This window comes from Diceros bicornis, chromosome 30, assembly GCF_020826845.1.
Source record: "Diceros bicornis minor isolate mBicDic1 chromosome 30, mDicBic1.mat.cur, whole genome shotgun sequence".
NCBI classification, from domain to species: domain Eukaryota; kingdom Metazoa; phylum Chordata; class Mammalia; order Perissodactyla; family Rhinocerotidae; genus Diceros; species Diceros bicornis.
Window position 1 is genome coordinate 11,423,536 of NC_080769.1, and position 19,078 is coordinate 11,442,613.

The 19,078-nt window shown below is 38.5% G+C and overlaps 1 protein-coding gene and 1 pseudogene across 1 annotated transcript; one reads left to right on the top strand and one right to left on the bottom strand.

Annotated features, from left to right (window-relative positions):
* Positions 1-1,544: 1,544 nt before the first annotated feature.
* On the top strand, positions 1,545-2,498 carry LOC131394461 (olfactory receptor 7G1-like). The gene has a single exon (XM_058525834.1). The coding sequence runs from the start codon at positions 1,563-1,565 to the stop codon at positions 2,496-2,498; it is 936 nt and encodes a 311-aa protein (XP_058381817.1). The 5' UTR covers positions 1,545-1,562.
* Positions 2,499-8,802: 6,304 nt separating this feature from the next.
* LOC131394211 (olfactory receptor 7G3-like) lies at positions 8,803-9,800 on the bottom strand (annotated as a pseudogene).
* Positions 9,801-19,078: the final 9,278 nt, after the last annotated feature.

Genomic DNA, 19,078 nt, shown 5'->3' on the forward strand with positions numbered 1-19,078 from the left:
GAGTGCTGTGATGGATGCTTTTCTTCCATTCATTTCTTGTCATTGCAACATCCACATAAGTTTTTATGATAGTTCCCATTATCCAAATGAGGACAACAGGTTTTTTAAAGTTATAAACAAAAAATGCTCAAAAACAATTGAATAATTTTCCTCATTTACAAAGCAGGTGCTGGTCTAGATTAAATTCAGAGTGTTCGAATCTAAATAATACGCCAAGTGATAGAGGCTATGTCATGATTACTTCTTTCCCCCCCCCCCGAGACGGAGAACCACTGCTTTACAGAGGCAATCCTGTTAGGACACTTGATTATCTTATAAGTATCATATAAGTCTGTCTTATCTTGTAAGTCTTTGTCTTTCAAGGACAGAAAATTGAAGCTATATTCATCTGCTTTTTTTGGAGCCTATGCATTTTATTCTTTCTCTCATTTAGCTGTTTTTTAAAAAAATACTATACCACTTATCACCTTAGGATAAGAAATTCCCTTAGGATGAGACAGAGAATCTCATTGACACAGTTTTCCAGCTTTAGAATCCATCACTAATACAGTTGAGTAGTATTTCCAAGGGAGAGTCTTATGAACTTCAAGTTTATAGGCAACATTTTCAAATCTTTGCTCAGATGCCGAGCATGTATTTGGATGAACGCCATGCACCTGCACCCAATACTTCACAGGTAGAGGTGGACATACCTTGCAGAGAAATAAAAAGATTTGGGTCATTGTTCAGGATGAAATACTACAATTTTAAAGTCAAATTAGGAAATCTGAGTGATGGTTTAGGAATGCTAATTCTGTACTATCCAGAGGCAGTAACAGAGATTAGTCAAGTGAGTCAATTCACCAGTTAGATGATCTGATCTCACACCCAGTCTTTGCCATGAACTAACCTTGTACTTCATGGCCATGACATAATCTCAGTTGACTTAAATTTCCCTGTGGATAAATGGAGTAATTGTATGACCTAACCCATCTGTAATTTCGTAACCCCTTCAGATGATTCTGATGCAAGTCAAATTGGGTAACATCCTCCACGAGAAAGATTTATAACTTCATTCTCATCCTTCTGTTTTTTTGAAGGCAAGGGATATTTCTTAAGGGAAACATCATGCTTTATTCTTTGTTTCTATCCCAGCACTTGTCAGAAGGTGGGAAACAGAGTGGGGGATCAATAAAAATAAAGGCCAATAAAGAAAGTGGGGGGAAGAGGAAACATACGAGATGATGATGGAGGGAGAAATTAGCAGAGGGAAAGATCTGAATACACTCTTGGGTTCAGAAAAGAGTTCTTTTCTTTATTTTAAGTACTGGCACTCAAATTTTTGCGTATATCAAATACATCTGGAGTGCTTGTTAAAACTTAGATTGCTGGTACTCCCTCCAGAGTTCATCAGTAATAAGTCTGGAGTGGTACCACCATTGTTCATTTCTAGCCAGTTCCCAGTTGATGCTTCTGGGGATAGCATCATAAGCATATCCTGGGGATAAGCATAAATGCTTATCCAGGGACCATTCATTTTATTTTGTTTTCACCCCAACTTTTCCATCAGATTCATCAACAACATGGAACCCAGAAATCACACAAATGTTTCAGAATTCCTTCTCCTGGGATTGACAGATGATCCACAACTGCAACTCCTCATCTCCAACTTTTTCCTGTTCATGTACCTGGTCACCATCCTGGGAAATCTGCTCATTGTCCTGGCTGTCAGCTCTGACTCCCACCTCCACACCCCCATGTATTTCTTTCTCTTCAATCTCTCCTTCACTGATATTTGTATAAGCACAACCACAATTCCAAAGATGCTGCTTAACATACATACTCAGAATCAGGGCATCACTTATATAGGCTGCCTCACCCAGATTGGCTTTGTTCTGGTTTTTGGTGGATTTGAGAATTTTCTCCTTACAACAATGGCCTATGACCGCTATGTGGCCATTTGTCACCCCTTGAGGTACATGATTATCATGAATCCCCAATTCTGTGTCCTGCTGATTCTTCTCTCTCTGTTTCTTAGCATTATGGATGCCCTCCTCCACAGTCTGATGGTGTTAAAGCTGTCCTTCTGCAAGGACCTGGAAATCCCTCACTTCTTCTGTGAACTTGCTCAGGTCCTTAAGCTTGCCTGTTCTGATACACTCATCAATAACATCCTGATATATTTTGTGACTGGCCTATTTGGGGGTGTTCCTCTCTCTGGGATCATTTTCTCTTATGCTCAAATTGTCTCCTCTGTTTTGAGAATGCCATCAGCAAGGGGAAAGCTTAATGCTTTTTCCACCTGTGGGTCTCACCTCTCAGTTTTGTCCTTGTTCTATGGGACAGCTTTGGGAGTGTACATTAGTTCTGCAGTTACTGACTTTTCCAGGAAGACTGCAGTGGCTTCAGTGATGTACACTGTAGTTCCTCAAATGATGAACCCCTTCATCTACAGCCTGAGGAACAGGGACGTGAAGGGAGCCTTGAGGAATCTCATCAGAGGGGGACCTTCTCTGTGATTGTGCCATCTACTTTGAACTGGGGTTTGTAAAATGAGTCAAAGTGACAGAACTCCTGGGTGAGGCAGAATGGCTGATTCTTCCATCTGCAATTTCTTCTTCTTTTTTTATTGGGATAACATTGGTTTATAACATTATATAAATTTCAGGTGTACATGATTATATTTCAATTTCTGTGTAGATTACATCGTGTTCACCATCCAAAGAAAAATTACCTTCCATCACCATACACATGTGCCTAATCATCCTTTTTGCCCTCCCTCCTCCCTTCCCCTCTGGTAACAACAACAAATGACATAGAGACAGTGATTGGATTGGTGGTACAATTTCTTCTAAATGAATAGATAACATAATGGATAAGAACATTTCAACTCTGCCTTGAATCATGACTGCTTTTATTCTGGTTTTGTGATGTTTAACAGATGATTTCAGTTTTCTAAACTCAGTTTCTTTGCTCAGATTCCTTAGCAGCAAAGACTTTTGCAGGGGTTCTAGTATTAGCAATTTTTTTTGTGTGCGTGATTTCAGTGGAAGGAAAGCTGTAGGAGACAGATAGGGCAGGAAAGGAGTGAAATAAGACTGTGGGCATATCTAGAGGTTAGCTTCCACCCAAACCCGTGATAGGCCATGTCAATTGCACCCCAGAGGTTGAGTTACAGTGAGGCAAGGGAGCTGACCTTTCATATATAATTTAGTAATTAGTGAGATCATATCCTTCTGAGACAACTTTAGCATCCACCATACTCTGTTTCATTATTTATAAAATTGGCATAATTAGATTATCTCAGTGGCACAAAGATAATTATGACATCATTAAATGTATCCATGAGAAAACCTTCAGTTCTAATAAGAAAAAGAAACTCCAAGCTTAGTATGACAAAACAATAAAGAGAGTTATCTTTCATTACAGAGTCTTCAGAGATAGAGACTGTACAGGAAGAGTAGAGACTCATTCAGTTCTCCATGAAGAGTCTTTGTCATAGTATTTGTTATTGGCAAGGCCACTAGGTGGTGGCAGCAAATGTAGTTGTCATAGTTGGACGTGATGCCCAGAGACAGAAATCTGACTGTTCTTCACTGGATAAGTTGTTAATAGATCTTTCCATGGAGTCAACCAAACAACATCTCTGTAGTGAGTTGAATGTTTGCCCTCAAAATGATATGTACACACTCTAATCTTCTTAACTTGCGCATATTAACTTATGCTAAAAGGATGATTGTACTGATTTGGAAAAGGGTATTTACAGAGGAGAAGTTTATTCTGTATTATCTGGGTGGAATTACGTATATACTTTTAAGATAGACAGACGTGGAGAAGATAAAGAGAAAAAGGGGAGGCAATGTAGCCATGGAGAAAGAAAACTGGATTGATTCTGCCAGTATTTGATCATTCTTTCTTATAAGACTGTGATTAACTTAAGCCTCTGGTGCATCTCTCCATGACCCCAGTATATATCTATAGACATCTTATTGAATGGATTTACTTCCTTTAACCTTAGAAAAGTTTGTAATTAATAAATAAATTCTTGTTTTGTTATTCTCATCATTTTGCTTCTGAGATTCAATCGTGTTGTTGGGTTACCAGTTACTTATTTTCAATGCTCTCTATTTTATTTTTATCCTTCCTGATTTTTGTTATATAAATACATTTTTAATTATTTTATTGAGGTTATATTGGCTTATAACATTGTGTAAATTCAGGTGTACATTATTATATTTCAGTTTCTGTATAGACCACATCATGTTCACCACAAACATTCTGTTTTTTATCCAATGCCATACATTTGTGTCCCTTTTCTCCCTTTGCCATTCCCTCACCTCCCTCCCCTCTGGTAACCACAAATCTGTTCTCCTTATCTATATGTTTGTTTGTTCATCTTCAACATATGAGTGAAATCATACGTATTTGTCTTTTTCTGTCTGACTTATTTTGCTTAGCATAATGCCTTCAATATCCATCCACGTTGTCACAAATAGTAGGATTTCCTTCTTATTTATGTCTGAATAATAGTCCATTGTATATATATGCCACATTTTCTTTGTCCATTAATTCATTCATTGATGGACACTTAGGTTGTTTCCATGTCTTGTGTATAGTAAATAATGCTGCAATAAACACGGGAGTACAGATATCTCTTTGAGATAGTGATTTAATCTCCTTCAGAAATATTCCCAGAAGTGGCATTGCTGTATCATATGCTAGTTCTATTTTTAGATTTTTGAGGACCTTCATACTGTTTTCCATAATGACTGTATCAATTACATTCCCATCAACAGTGTGCCAGAATTCCCTTTTCTCCACATCCTCACCAACACTTGTTATCTCTTGTTTTTTTTGATGACAGCCAATATAATTGTGGTTTCGATTTGCATTTCCTGATGATTAGTGATGTTGAGCATCTTTTCATGTACCTGTTGGCCATTTGTATGTCTTCTTTGGAAAAATGTCTATTCAGTTCTTCTGCCATGTTTTTATCTTTTTTTTTTTCTGTTGAGTTATATGAGTTCTTTAAATATTTTGGATATTAACCTCTTACCAGATATATGGTTTGTAAATATTTCATTCGTAGGTAGCCTTTTCATTTTGTTGATTGTTTCTGTTGCTTGATGTAGACCCACTTATTAATTTAGCATGGTGGTGCTTTTGTTGTTTGTGCTTTTGGTGTCATAATTGTTGCTAAGACTCATGTCAAGGAGCTTTTCCTCTGTTTTCTTCCAGGAGTTTTGTGGATTCAGGTGTTATGTTTAAGTCATTAATCCGGGCCGGCCCTGTGGCTTAGCGGTTGAGTGCGCGCGCTCTGCTGCTGGCGGCCCAGGTTCGGATCTGGGTGCGCACTGACGCACCGCTTCTCTGGCCATGCTGGGGCCACATCCCACATGCAGCAGCTAGAAGGATGTGCAGCTATGACATACAACTATCTACTGGGGCTTTGGGGGGAAAGAAAAAAAAAGTCATTAATCCATTTTGAGTAAATTTTTGTGAGTAGTGAAAGACAGGGGTCCAATTTTGTTCTTCTACATGTGGTTATGCAGGTTTTCCAACACGATTTTTTGAAGAGACTATGCTTTTTTATTATCCTTGGCTTCCCTGTCAAATGTAAGTTGAAAATATAAGTTATGTGAAAGTTTATTTCCGGGCTCTTGATTCTCTTCCATTAGTCTATGTGTCTAATTTTATGCCAGTACCTCACAGTTTTGATTACTATAGCTTTGTAGTGTAATTTGAAACCAAGAAGTCCTTTGCCTCCATCAGAGTTGTCCAAAAACCATCACCGGCTTTCGGAGGAGCCTGATCAGATCATAGATATAGGCTGCTTAGAGTCCAACACTTGGGCAACATTTGGGAAAGTATGCTGTCAAGCTCCTTCCAGAGAGAAAGTGAGAACTTTGTGTTTTGCCTCCTCCTTCTACTCTGAACCCAGGGGAATAGTCATGGGAAGTGCTTACCTATCCATTTAAAAACTACTTCTTTGTTTTCTGTGGTATAGGGGACTCACAGATGCCAAGCCCTGTTGGCTCTCAGAGCTAGATAATTTTGGAGCTGGTCCCTCAGGTTTGCCATAAACGTTGGGACTCTAAGTGTGTGGTCCCAACCCTGTACTTCTCAGGGAAATACTGAGAGCTTGGGACTCCCTCCTGTTGTAAAGTGCCGTCCCAGGGGTGGAGTTTATGGCATGAATATGTCTAAGCTTTTCCTACCTGTCTTGATGTGGGTGTTTTTCAGTCCTCTTGTATGTAGGAGTCAATCAACCAGTTTTTGGATTTTTCTCAGAAGAAATTTATCTGTGTGTACCTGTGTAGTCAGTGTGTTCCTGGGAGGAGGGAGGTCAGGAACATTCTATGCTGCCATATTGCTGACATTGGTGAGAATTCATTAATTAAATTTAAACTTTTAACAAGGTCTATATTAGGGCATATTCATTTAATATATATTAATGGGAAATATAAAAGAGTGATAAAAATATGCATTAGAATCCTATGAAAATGACAGTTTTACAGGGAAAAATGATCAAACACTGGAAATCAAACACTGACTGCACCAATTCAATATTTGTCTCCATGGTCTCATTGCCTCCTCCTTTTCTCTGTGTCTCTCTACTTCTACCTATTTTATAAGGATATATGTGATTATTCTTAGGAATCCCCAGATAATCCAGGGAAAGTGCATCCTCTGCAAAGAATCTTTTCTCCCAAATAAGTAATGTTCATCCTTTTATCATATAAGTTAATAATAACATTAAGATGTGGACATATTTTGTTGAGGACCAGCATTTAACCCACTACAGATGTCCTCTTGTTGTCTCCAACAAAAGGCCTATTATCATCTGACCCAGGAAAGGACAGTTTTCTGTCTCTGGCCATTCTGTTCAAGTATGATATCTATATATACTGCCACCACCTTGTGAACCTGAGGAGAACCAGCCCTGGGACTCAGCTACCAAATGGAGGAATGATTGAGCCCTATTCTCCTGTTCTCTCATTCCCTTCCTCTGAAGTCCTTGTAATGACTCTCTTTGACAAGTCAAAGACTTTCACAAGTCATTGACTTTGACAATGACTCTCCCTTTGACAACTCACTTTATTGTTTAACCATATTAGAGATAGGATTTTTTTTCTCATTAAAACTGAAAGCATCCTCACTGATAAAGTTCAAATATCTCACAATCATCTCAAAAAACTGAAATGATAGAATTATGCCAATATTACAGATAATGAAACTGAGTATAGTGGATGCTACTGTTGCCCCAAAGGGATATTGTTTACCAGTGACTTGTCTCAGTAATTACTAAATTGGGTATGAAAAGTGAGTTCCATGTCCCACTGTAGGCTAAACTGTGGGTTTCAATTGACATGTCCCATTATGGGAGCAGGTGGAAGCCAGCTCTAGATTTGACTACAGCCATGCTTCCTGATTCCACACTTTCCCTGCATTATCCTTCTTCTCCTCCTCTCCTTCTTCTAAGAGTCATCCACAAAAATATTCCTAAAACTTTAACCACTACTTTAGGTTCTATTTATTTGGAACCTGAGAAAAAATATTGAGTTAAGAATTAAAATCATTTGTCAAACAACACAGTACTGCACAAAGAAAAATCAGGTTTTTATGTCAAGTTAAAACGTATTTGGCCATCATGTTATCTAGTTATTTTAGAAGAATTTGGTGAGATAAGGATCAGGCTCAAAAAAAGATAAAGTTTTCCATGTACCAAAAAAATAACTGATACATAAAATCACAGATGGGCTGGAGCCAAGCAGCTCTGCTGATTTCTGTTCATGGGTAAGTAGATACTTACTCTCAGGTAATGAGGATTCAAGAATGTATATAGAAATTGAAATGTAATGATATACACTTGAAAGTTATATAATGTTATAAACCAATGTCACCTCAATAAAAACTTAAAAATAAAAAAAAAAATTGAAACTGGATCCCCAACTTATACCACTCCCAAATGTCAACCCAGAATGGATTAAAGACTTAAATGTAAGATCTGGAAATAAAACTCCTAGGAGAAAACAGAGGGGGTAAGCTCTTTGACATTGGTTTTGGTGATGATTATTTGGATTTGAAACCAAAAGCAAAGACAACAAAGGAAAAATAAACAGGTGGGACTACACCAAATGAAAAGACTTTTGCATAGGAAAGGAAACCATCAACAAAATGACCTTACTTTGACAAATGCCTTCGCTTTGCCAAATTCGTGTTGGCAGATTGCCTCACCCTAAGGGACCAAAAGAAGTCTATGTTTTCTCTTAACTTCTTTAAAATGTTTTATATATTTCATTTATACAACGTGATGATTTGATACACACATATAATGAAATTGTTACTATCATCAAGCTAATTAATATATCCATCTCCTCACATAGTTACCATTTTGTTTTGTGGTAAGAGCACCTGAAATCTACACTGAGGCTAGTTCTCTGGCTGTGAAGACATCTTTGTTTAGCTTCTTTCCCTATCCTATCCTCTTTCTGTCACTAAAATTTCTCCTAAGAACATTCCCCTCAAAATCACTATGGAAAGAATCCCTTTCTCAGGTTGTACTTTGATGGAAGCTGACCAAAAAATTAAGCTCATAGAGTTCACATAAATTTTAAAAATCCAAGTGTTAGAGAAGACAAAGTCAGTGTTCAAACCTCAGTTGAACTACCCATAGTTATTTTCGTGTTTAGTCATTGTAGCTTAAGAACTTGATGAAGGAATAGTCAGACATTCTGTATCACCCAGTATTTCTGTACTTTGACTCATTCTAGAAGCCCAAGCCCAAGGCAGATGACACAATAACAAAAAAGGAAATGTTTCTCAAATGAGTTTTCTCAAGACTTCCTTCATGTCCCTGTTCCTCAAGCTGTAGATGAAGGGGTTCAGCATTGCAGGGACCGTAGAGTACATCACTGAGTCTATTGCAGTCTTCTTGGAAGAGTGGGTGACTGCAGAACTAATGTACACGCCAAAAGCTGTGCCATAGAATAAAGAAACAACTGAAAGAAGAGATCTATAGGTGGAAAAGGGTTTATATATTCCTCCATCTGATGGCATTCTCACAATGGAGGAGACCATTTGAATCTAAGAAAAAATAATCCCAAGGGGAGGAATACCACCCAATATACTAGTCACTAAATATACCAGGATGTTATTGATGAGGATATCAGAACAAGCAAGCTTGATGACCTAAACAATTTCACAGAAGAAATGGAGGATTTCTCCATCTATGCAGAATGACAGTTGTAACACCATCAGGCTATGGAGTCTGCAATGTTAATGATCAAGGAGAGTAGAATCAGCAGTCCACAGAGACGAGGGTTCATGATGACTGTGTACCTCAGTGGATGGCAGATGGCCACATAATGTTCACAAGCCATTGTGGCGATGAACGTTGTGGCCAAACCTGCAAAAAATAGAACTCAGCAGGCCTGGGTGAGATAGCCTGTGTAACTTATGGATTTTTTCTCTCTCTGGATGTTCACAAGCATCTTGAGGACTGTGCTGGTGCTGAAACTGAGGTAAATGAAGGACAGGTGTGAGACGAAGAAGTACATGGATGTGTGGAAGTGGGAGCCAGAGCTGATGGCCAGGATGATGAACAGCTTTCCAAGCACTGTGACCAGATATATGTTCAGGAAAATTCCAAAGAGGAGGGCCTGCTGTTCTGGATCCTTAGAGAGACCCATGAAGAGGAATTCTGCTACATCTGTTTGGTTTTCTGATTCTATGTTGTTGGTGTGTCTGATGGAAATAATACAGGTGATAGGACACATAACAGATGTATAAGGATCACTTATTTTAGAAAACTCTGACATCTATATTGTGAATTGTGGTGAATATTACTCATATTTCCCTTTCTCTTCTGCCTCTCTTTCAGTCTCTCTCCCTTCCTCAAATTCTTTTTCTTCTTTCCTCCTCTCTCCTAACTATCTAATTACCCAAATCTTATTTACTCTTCCCACATTGTGCCAACTAATAGGAAAAAAATAAGAAACAACACATGGCTTTTTCCTTGAGAACTCTCCAGAGCTTCATGTTAGCAAGCAGGAAAAGAAAAACCAACCATATTAAATCAGGATTTTAAAGCAGACTTTCTCAAACTGTACTTGCATCAGTATCAACTGGGGGGTTTGTTAAAACTCATATTGCTGGGCCCCACACTCAGGCTATGAGATTCAGGAGGTTGGACATGGGGCTGAAAATTTGCCTTTCTAACACATTTTCAAGTGTTGCTGTTGCTGGTCTGGGTTTTACTTTGAGGACCACTGTTCTAGAGTACAGATCATTGTGAGCATACAAAATTGACTCAATCACAGGTTGGAGGAGATGTAGCATAATTAGTACTATATATATAAACCATTCTCAATTTTCAAACATTTAATAGGTCATTGGAATGTGTCCTTTCGAGTATTCATTCAGTATCTCATCGTTGGGTTCTTACCAAAAACACTTGCTATATTTGTTGTAATTAAAAATGATACTAGCAGATTCATAAAGATAACTATAATAATTATTATAAACTTCTCCCACTACCATTACCATTTATGGCTCCCTATTGCCAGACACAGTTCTCAGCACTTTTCTCATACTAATTGATTTTATTTTCTCTAGTGACCTATGAGTCAAGTGATCCTACCATCCTCATCTTTACCCATGTCCTCATGTAAAGATAGAGGTCAAGTGACGTGAAGTTATGGATACAAAATACTTACATGCCAGTAAGAAGTGGTGAAGGGATTTGAACCCAGGCTTCCAGTTTGGAGCTGAACTTATACCACCACGTGATGCAAACATTGAGTAGTACAGATTAGGCATCCTGAAGGGTCAGTTGGAGTCCCTTAATTGCCTTTTGAAAACTTCCACCTGAAGAAAACCTCAAGTACTTTCTCTGATTTTGAAGGGCTTCTAATCTCTGACCACATAGGTGGATCTAGCAGGTGACAGCATCGAAACAGGAGCCATATCAGAACCTGAGATCAAGATTAGAATATGCTCCTTGAGACTTGAAGATTTTATGGTTATTATGTCAATGAGATTATCTTTTCTCCAAATGTTAGAATATTAAAATATTCTCATAAATTGATATATAAGACATCTCTGACTTTTTTCTAACCAAAAGAATTGGAGGAAAGATGAAATGCTGGAGTCTTGAAAATAATGAAAAAAATTAAAAAGCAACAATTTGTTAGTGTGTTCAGAGCAGAATCCTAGAATGAGAAAGATGAAATCTACCAACACGAACATCCAGGTTGCATGAGTGGAGTGCTGCTACAGTAGTAAGAAGGGGAAGAAAATTGCCAAGTTAGTCTAAGAGGGAAAAAGAAAATTGAGAAAGCTGTGTCTGAATACTTGAAATGCTGTGATAGTTGTGAGACTTAAAAATTTAAATCAATACAAATGGGAGCCTAGCACCTGGAGAGTGTCCATTGTTATGTAAGACTATCAGGAGAATTGGATGAGAAAATGAGAACGTAGTTTTAGAAATTACTATCTTCTCCAGCACAGACAGATACACACTCCCATATGCATACACAGCAGTGTAGAAAATAAGCATATGCACACCCTTTTGTGTTTAACTGCCAATCACATTTTTTCATGCAAACCAATAGAAAAATACTACATACAAATTTAAATTTTAAACTAACAAGAGTCATAATTATCCCATTAATAGGCAATTACTTCTAAATTTATTTTTCCTTTACTTTTCTCACTTCCGAGGTAACCTATTGAGCTCTATTTCTTCCTTCACTTCTCTATTTTTATGGTAGACAAGGGAAATAATTAATCCCTTGCTAGTGAGCAATTTGATTGATTCCCTATTGCTTTTATTTTTTGACACCTCTGTCTCTGTTGTATTATAAGCATATAATGTTAGGAAAAGAAAATTGAAAATCAGTCATGGAAGTTCAGATCATCCTTGTCTGTGTCTGTTAGGCTCCCTCAAATCTGGATCAGGCAGCCTGGTCACTGGCTCCCAAAGGAGTCCTTAGTTTACGTACCAGGCTCAATTCCAGGACACTTCTATTTCCTACGTTATGATGAGTTCCTGAGAATATAGTCATTGGATCACCCAAAACAGATAAGAAGTAATTGGCTATGTCCTTGGTACATCAATGTATCCGCCAATTATTCTTATGAACCAATGAATTATAAAAAGTTTGTAAAGGAGTCTCTTATGTGAACAGCTCATTAGGATACTAATGTTTAGAAGATGTCTTTAGCAAACTCTGTTTCACCAATGAGAAAACACAGGCCCTTAGAGATGGAGTCATGAAAACAAGTAATAGCAACTATTTCAATCAAGATTTTGACTCAGACATACCTGGACTTAATTCAAACTTCAACATTTGCTTTTTGAACAAGAAAGAAGTTTCAACTGTGCAAGGAGCCTCAGCCTCCTCATTTGGGTTATGGGAACCAACATAAAACCTTATGGGAATGTTGCAAAGATGAGTAATAAGTAGACAAAATCACCAAGCATGGTGTTTGATATATGAGACACTCTTTATATTTCCTATAATGATTCGTTTCTGCCATGAACACAACTGCACCACCTGACATGGTTCATTGTAGAAGGGAAATGATGAGTGGGTCAAAGTGAAGGGAGAGAGCGGAAAGGAATGCATTTTTTACCGTCATGTGATCACAGGGCAGCAGAAATCCTTCTGGAGCAAGGCTCAGAGATAAAGAAATTTGCTTTGGGTGATTCTCTCACCCTAAGAGGTCAACAATTGTCCCTCAAAATTCTTGGTTCACATTCATTTCAAATTACCTGCACATCCTAACACATCTTTCTTCTGTTCAAATTCTAGGTTTTTTAAATTTGTGTTTAAATACAACCACGTCCTAACAACAATATCAGGAAGACTGATACTACATTTAAGCTCAAACATGCAGTTTCTTTATACGGTAGATATATTACCTGGATAAATACTTGAGACAATGTAGGGGATGCCCTCTAAAAATGCAAACACTAAGGGATAATTCTATGCATAGCTCATTGAATGTTGATTCTGCCTCTTATATTTAGAAGTTTCTAATATATTCTGCATACTCAAATGTAACAGGCATTTGTTCTCTTTATGGAATTTCACTACCGACTTTCCCAATTCAATATTAATACCTGCAATATACTTTTTTACATAGAACGGACTTTAGGTTGAAATTATGGTTCTTGGTTATCAATATTGTTCCAATTAATTACAAATTATCAGAGTAGCAGTCAAGCTGTGATACAATTTGACTTTGAGGATGTAACCAGAAAATTCAGCCTTGTTAGTTATAACAACAAATCTTATTCTAGCTGATAGTTATGATACATTTATTAAGACAGGAAGAGATACAGTAGACTTATTAAGACAGGAAGAGATACAATAGACTGATCAAATGGGAGAGCCAAGGTCAAAACAGAGACATAAATGGACAGTTTATTTGTGGCAGAAGTGGGATTACAGTGAATGGTTTTACTAATTAAAAGATGCAGGAACATAAATTAAATTTAGCTTCCTATCTCACATAAAAATAAAAATTAAACTCCAGGTGGGTTCACGCCTCAAATGGCCAAGCCAAAAGTATAAATCTTTTATTTTGAGGTAAGTATGGGTTATAGATACAAGAACTAATGAGAATGAACCATTAAAGAAAATATTGACAAATTCAATTATATTAAAACTAAGTACTTATGTTCATCTAAAAAACATTACAAATAATTTTCAAAATAAACCACAAACTTATTGAAGAAATTTTCAATGTACATAGCTAACAAAAGATTACTGTCTCAGGGGCCGGCCCGGTGGCACAAGCGGTTAAGTGCGCGCGCTCCGCTGCGGCGGCCCGGGGTTCGCTGGTTCGGATCCCGGGCGCGCACCGACGCACTGCTTGGTAAGCCATGCTGTGGCGGCGTCCCATATAAAGTGGAGGAAGATAGGCACAGATGTTAGCCCAGGGCCGTCTTCCTCAGCAAAAAAAAAAAGAGGAGAATTGGCGGATGTTAGCTCAGGGCTGATCTCCTCACGAAAAAAAAAAAAAAAAAAAAAAAAAAAAGATTACTGTCTCAATGAAATAAAGAACTGTTATGAAATAATGAGAAAAAATAGGTAGCTCAATAGAAACGCCATAAATAGATATTCCACAGAAAAGAAAAAAGTAAATGGCCCATAATATGTGCCAAGACTCTCAATCTAATAATAAGAGAAATCTATATTATTTAGATAATATTTTATAACCACTATACTTTCAGAGTAAATGAAAATGTGTTGGAGATGATGTAGATCTCAGAAACTTCTTGGGAAAATGAAAATTGGTTCAATCACTTAGGAAAAATGTTGGATCTACCCAAAGAAGAATAGGCACTCCCACATACCCAATAACTCCACTCCTAATATAAAATTTTCTCTTATCTCTACTAGGAGACATGCATGATATTATTCAAACTGCTGTATTCATAAAAGTGGAAAACTAGCTACCAAAATTTTGATGCACATCATAAAGGATAACTATTTTGTGATATCACCATATGCAATGTAAAATTATATGGCATAGAAACTGAATGAATTAGTTCTACACCCAACAACAGATTTGAAAACCAATGGCAAAATCATGCAAAAAATAACCAAGGCACTAAATTCAAACCTTAAGATTAAATTTTAATGATTTCAACAAGAGACTAATTTATTTTAAAAATATAGTTAATATATTGTATAGGGATATACACAGGGGTGTTTCCACACAAAGTTGGCATTCTCTGCCCGATGTGCATAAACAAGCCAATTAATAATGGCATCAGCCTTTGGAGGAGAAATCAGCTTTTATTCTGTGAGATCAATCTGCAGGGAAACAGGGGGCATGTGCCCTCAGATCTATCTCCCAGATTCAGGATTTGGGGCAAAATTTAAGAGGTTAGGGAGAACAGGCTGGCACATGGAAACGGTGGTGGGACAGGTTTTGATTGGTGGGCTTCAAGTACTTATGGTAAGGTTTTAAACATTTATGACAGGGTGAGGAAAGAATTTTAACAGTGGATCTTCCTGAGTGAGGGACCCCTCACTTCTGATAAGAGTCCAACTTTCAAGTTCTGGTCAAGTCCCTGTCTTTGGGTTCCGTGGGGAAGAGGATCTTTACTTCTGAGTTCACTTCAGGTCACAATTTCTTCTTTTACCAGTGCTCTGGCTGTATGACTTTGAAGTTTTTCTGAAAGACAATTCTTAATCACTCTGTTGATAAGAGACCGGGTCAGTTGAACTGGTTCTAGAGAGCTCACGGTTACAAGGAAGAGGGAGAGATGCTATTGAATCCTATGAATATGCCAGCATGTAGAGCAAACATGATCAAATACTGGCAGTTTCATAAAATTCAACCTAGCAGAACATCAGAAAAATGATAAATATAGAATTCAGAGTAGGAGTTACCACTGGGATGGGAAAGGTGATGTGACGTGGAAACTTCAATTATATTCTATATTTTATTCTTAACCTGGTATATGTGTTTTCATCATATTGCTAATCTTTAAGAATTATCGATAAATTTTTGTGTACCACTTCATGTATGATATTTTAACAAGTAAAATTGAGGTAAGGACTTCCATATTCCAAAATACAAAGTACATTCTCCCATTTTTTTTTCAATATTCAAGTCATGTTTCTCAGACTTCAGAGACCATCAGAATCTCACAAGGTGCTTATTTATAAAACTCATCCTTTGGACATCTCTCAAAGATTCAAAGTCAATAGTTCTCAGGTGAGATTCAGAAATTTGCAGTTTGAGAAGTGACATCAGCAACATGGCATAGTGAGTTTCCTTTGTCTCTCCCCTCTAAGTTACAACCAGTCTGCCATTCCATGACTGACAGAGGATTCCCTACATAGCACACAGGACACATAAGAGATCCAAGCATCTATATAGCTGAAGGTGGGTGGACTGGACACCCGGGAAGTAGTGGAACTATGGGAGCAGCCCCCTCCCCCAAGTAGCAGTGGTCTAGGGTATGGATCCCCACACTGGCCCACATGCCTGGGAGGAAACATGTGTGGCTTGCTTGAGCCATTTGGTAAGGGTGGAGAAGAATGACTGCTTGCTAACTGCTCATTTCCCAGAGGAATTAGCCTGTGCAACCTCAAGTGGTCCTGGCAGGGATGGAGATGGTGGATCGGATTGTTCCCTGCCTGTCTACCAGCAGGTCCAGTGCGTGCACACCCTCCCACTCCCCTGGCAGTGGCCAGGTCCTTCCAACAGTGGGAACAGTATACAAAACTCAGATTTTCTGGCTGCGGTGGGGCATTCTGACTTGAGTTCTAAAAACACACCAGCTAGCACTAGAGACAACAACAAAAAACTCTCCCTGCTTAGCTCCTGCTCCCCACTAGTGATGGCAGGTGGAATCTCTGACCAGAGGCTTCAGGAACCAGAGCAGAACCAGTGACCCACACCCCAGTGGTGGCATCCCCAATGCCAGCTCCACCAGCAGTGGGGGCTGTGCACAATTCCCCAGGTTCCTGGGACCCCAGCAATGACAGAGACACCTGTGAACCCGGCAACCCTGGCAGCAGTGCAAGCAGAATTCCTAGACAACCCAGGAAGCACAGGTGGTACATGGGGCAGCAGCATCTGAACCCATGAAGAGCCTGCAGAGAGCCAGTGGAGGGACATGAGACCCAGGGGACCCCAGAAACATTAGAAGTGCTTGCAACCTGGTGACCCTTGTGGTGACAATTGAGACTAAAGCAAAGGCACCAGCAACCCTGGAGGCACAAATGGCACAAAGAGGGCACTGATGATGCCCCTGGCAAAGGCACCGGAGAGAGGAAAGTGTAGGCTCTCAAATAGAACCAGAAACAGCACAGAACCAAAGTAACCAAAGCCATACCCAAATCAGAAAGGTGGTTACTACTACAAATGCACCAGCAGAGGAGCAATTCATCAAACACCATGAAGAACTACAGTAACATGGTCTTTATTCTGGGACTTAGGCTGAAGGAGCAGCCCTTATGTTATGATGTGAATGTATTAAGGCAGAGAGAAAAATAGCAAAGATGAGACTGAGACTATATAATCAGTCTTAAAGCTTCTAGTCAGAAGTGGCATATGTCACCTCTGCTCATATTCTATTGATCAAAACAAATAACATGAAAAAGCTCAACGTGAGTGGAGCAGGGAGGTATATTCCTCATAAGGACATTTGTGATTATTTGGGAACAGTAATAAATTTACCATTATATTAAAAAAAAGAAATCTGCAGTATAAGCACAGGCCTCAGGTGATCCCTCTCTGCAGGTGTTCTGTGGATGTCGATGGAGGAAGCTCTGCACTAGAAGACACCATAGGCAGCAGGCAGGGAGCTGTCTTCCAGTTGTGGCGCTGACACAATACCTCCCCTACAACTGACAAAGGGCACCCCATTGAACCTCCTGTGAGAACTTCATCATTCTCCCCTCCCAGCACATCCAGCAAGATGCTTCTGTCTGATGGCCCCACATTTTTGTACTTGTGGAAAAGCAATGGCACCTAACCCTACCAGCTTCTCTTTCCTGCTGTCTATTTTACTCTCAATGTTTCCTCCACAGAAGCATGTTTTCTTCATAAAGACACATTATAAAGTGTTGCATAAGAGCCCTAACTGTGCAGCAAACTCTTTAAGACTTCAGTCATTCCATTAATTTTATTCTACCATGTTTCTTTGTGTGAACCCCAGCTGAGATAAGTAAGAAATAACAGCAAGACAAGGAAACTAAAGAGATAAGGGAAAACTCAGATACATTCTAGCCAATAAACCAATGGGAAGGAACTGAAGCAAATAAAGTATCACAGAAAAAGATTAACAATCATTACCCTGCCTACCAAATAACTGGTGATTCAATTTTATTACTTAGACCAAAAAACTACTGATAGAATTTATATTTGTTTACCTTACAGTAAAGGTAAACAATCATCAATTCTGAAGCAGGGTGTAAATATATGTAAGTGCAAAAGGATTATAAGATTTACGAGTATAGGCAAAATGTAGAATACTACGATATCAGTTAAATGTTACTGAGTAATACTACATGTCAGTCATTGTATTAAGTGTTCATAATACTTATGAGAGTTAACTGCCCAAAGGGAATTAACCCTAGACAGTCAGTCTAAGGCTTCCATATTAACTGTTTTTCCCCACACTAGTAATTAGATTAAGAAGGGCCATATGATCCTATTCTCAGCAATGACACTAAGGGGATTTTTCTAGATTATGCCATAGAAGGTCAAATATAGAAAGACCCAGGGAAGGACAGTCAGTTTTCTGTCTCTGGGCATCATGACCGAGTATGACACTTGCATCTTCTGCCAACACTAGTCCTAGGGTGAAGCCACCTCAACGAGAACTGAATGCATCCCTACTCTCTTATCCTCATACACTCCCTACGTATGGAGTCCCTGTAATGAAAGATAACTCTCTTTCTTGTTTGAAAATATAAGAGGAATGGTTTTATTTTCTTATTATAACCTATAATTCCTTCAGATTTAAGTTCTCATGTCTCAAAATCATCTCAAACCACTCAGATAATCTAATTATACCAATGTTATAGATGATGTAAGTGAGTATGGTGGATTCTGTTATTGCTCCAGAGAGATACACATTAATAAAGATAACTCACAGTATTTACCATGTTAGGGTGAGAAAGGCCAGCTCCATTGCCTCACAGGAGGCCTAAGGCTGGAGTAAAATTCACATGGTCCTAACCATTGGATAAGCTGGAAGCTGGTCTATAACTTACAAACATATCCTTGCTTAAATCTTCTCTCAGCCCTGTCCAACTTCTCCTACTTTGTTCTGAGAACACCATCCCCAAAAATCACTATATCAAGATCCCAGGGCTCAGGTTCTCATTCTATGAATGTGACCCAAATCTGAGTTTAGACAGTTGAAATCATTTGTCAAACATCACAGAATTAGGAAAGAGCAAAATCAGATTTCAAGCCCAAGTTGAAACACACTTAACCATCATGTTATCTAGTAATTTTAGAAGACTTTGATGATAGAGGAATTAGGTATTCTGAAACACAGAATACTTTTCACTGTGACTCATTCTAGAAACCTGACCCAAATATGATGACAAAATCA

Bases quoted from the DNA above. Each gene is read 5' to 3' on its own strand.
- LOC131394461 (XM_058525834.1), top strand. From the start codon at position 1,563: ATGGAACCCAGAAATCACACAAATGTTTCAGAATTCCTTCTCCTGGGA.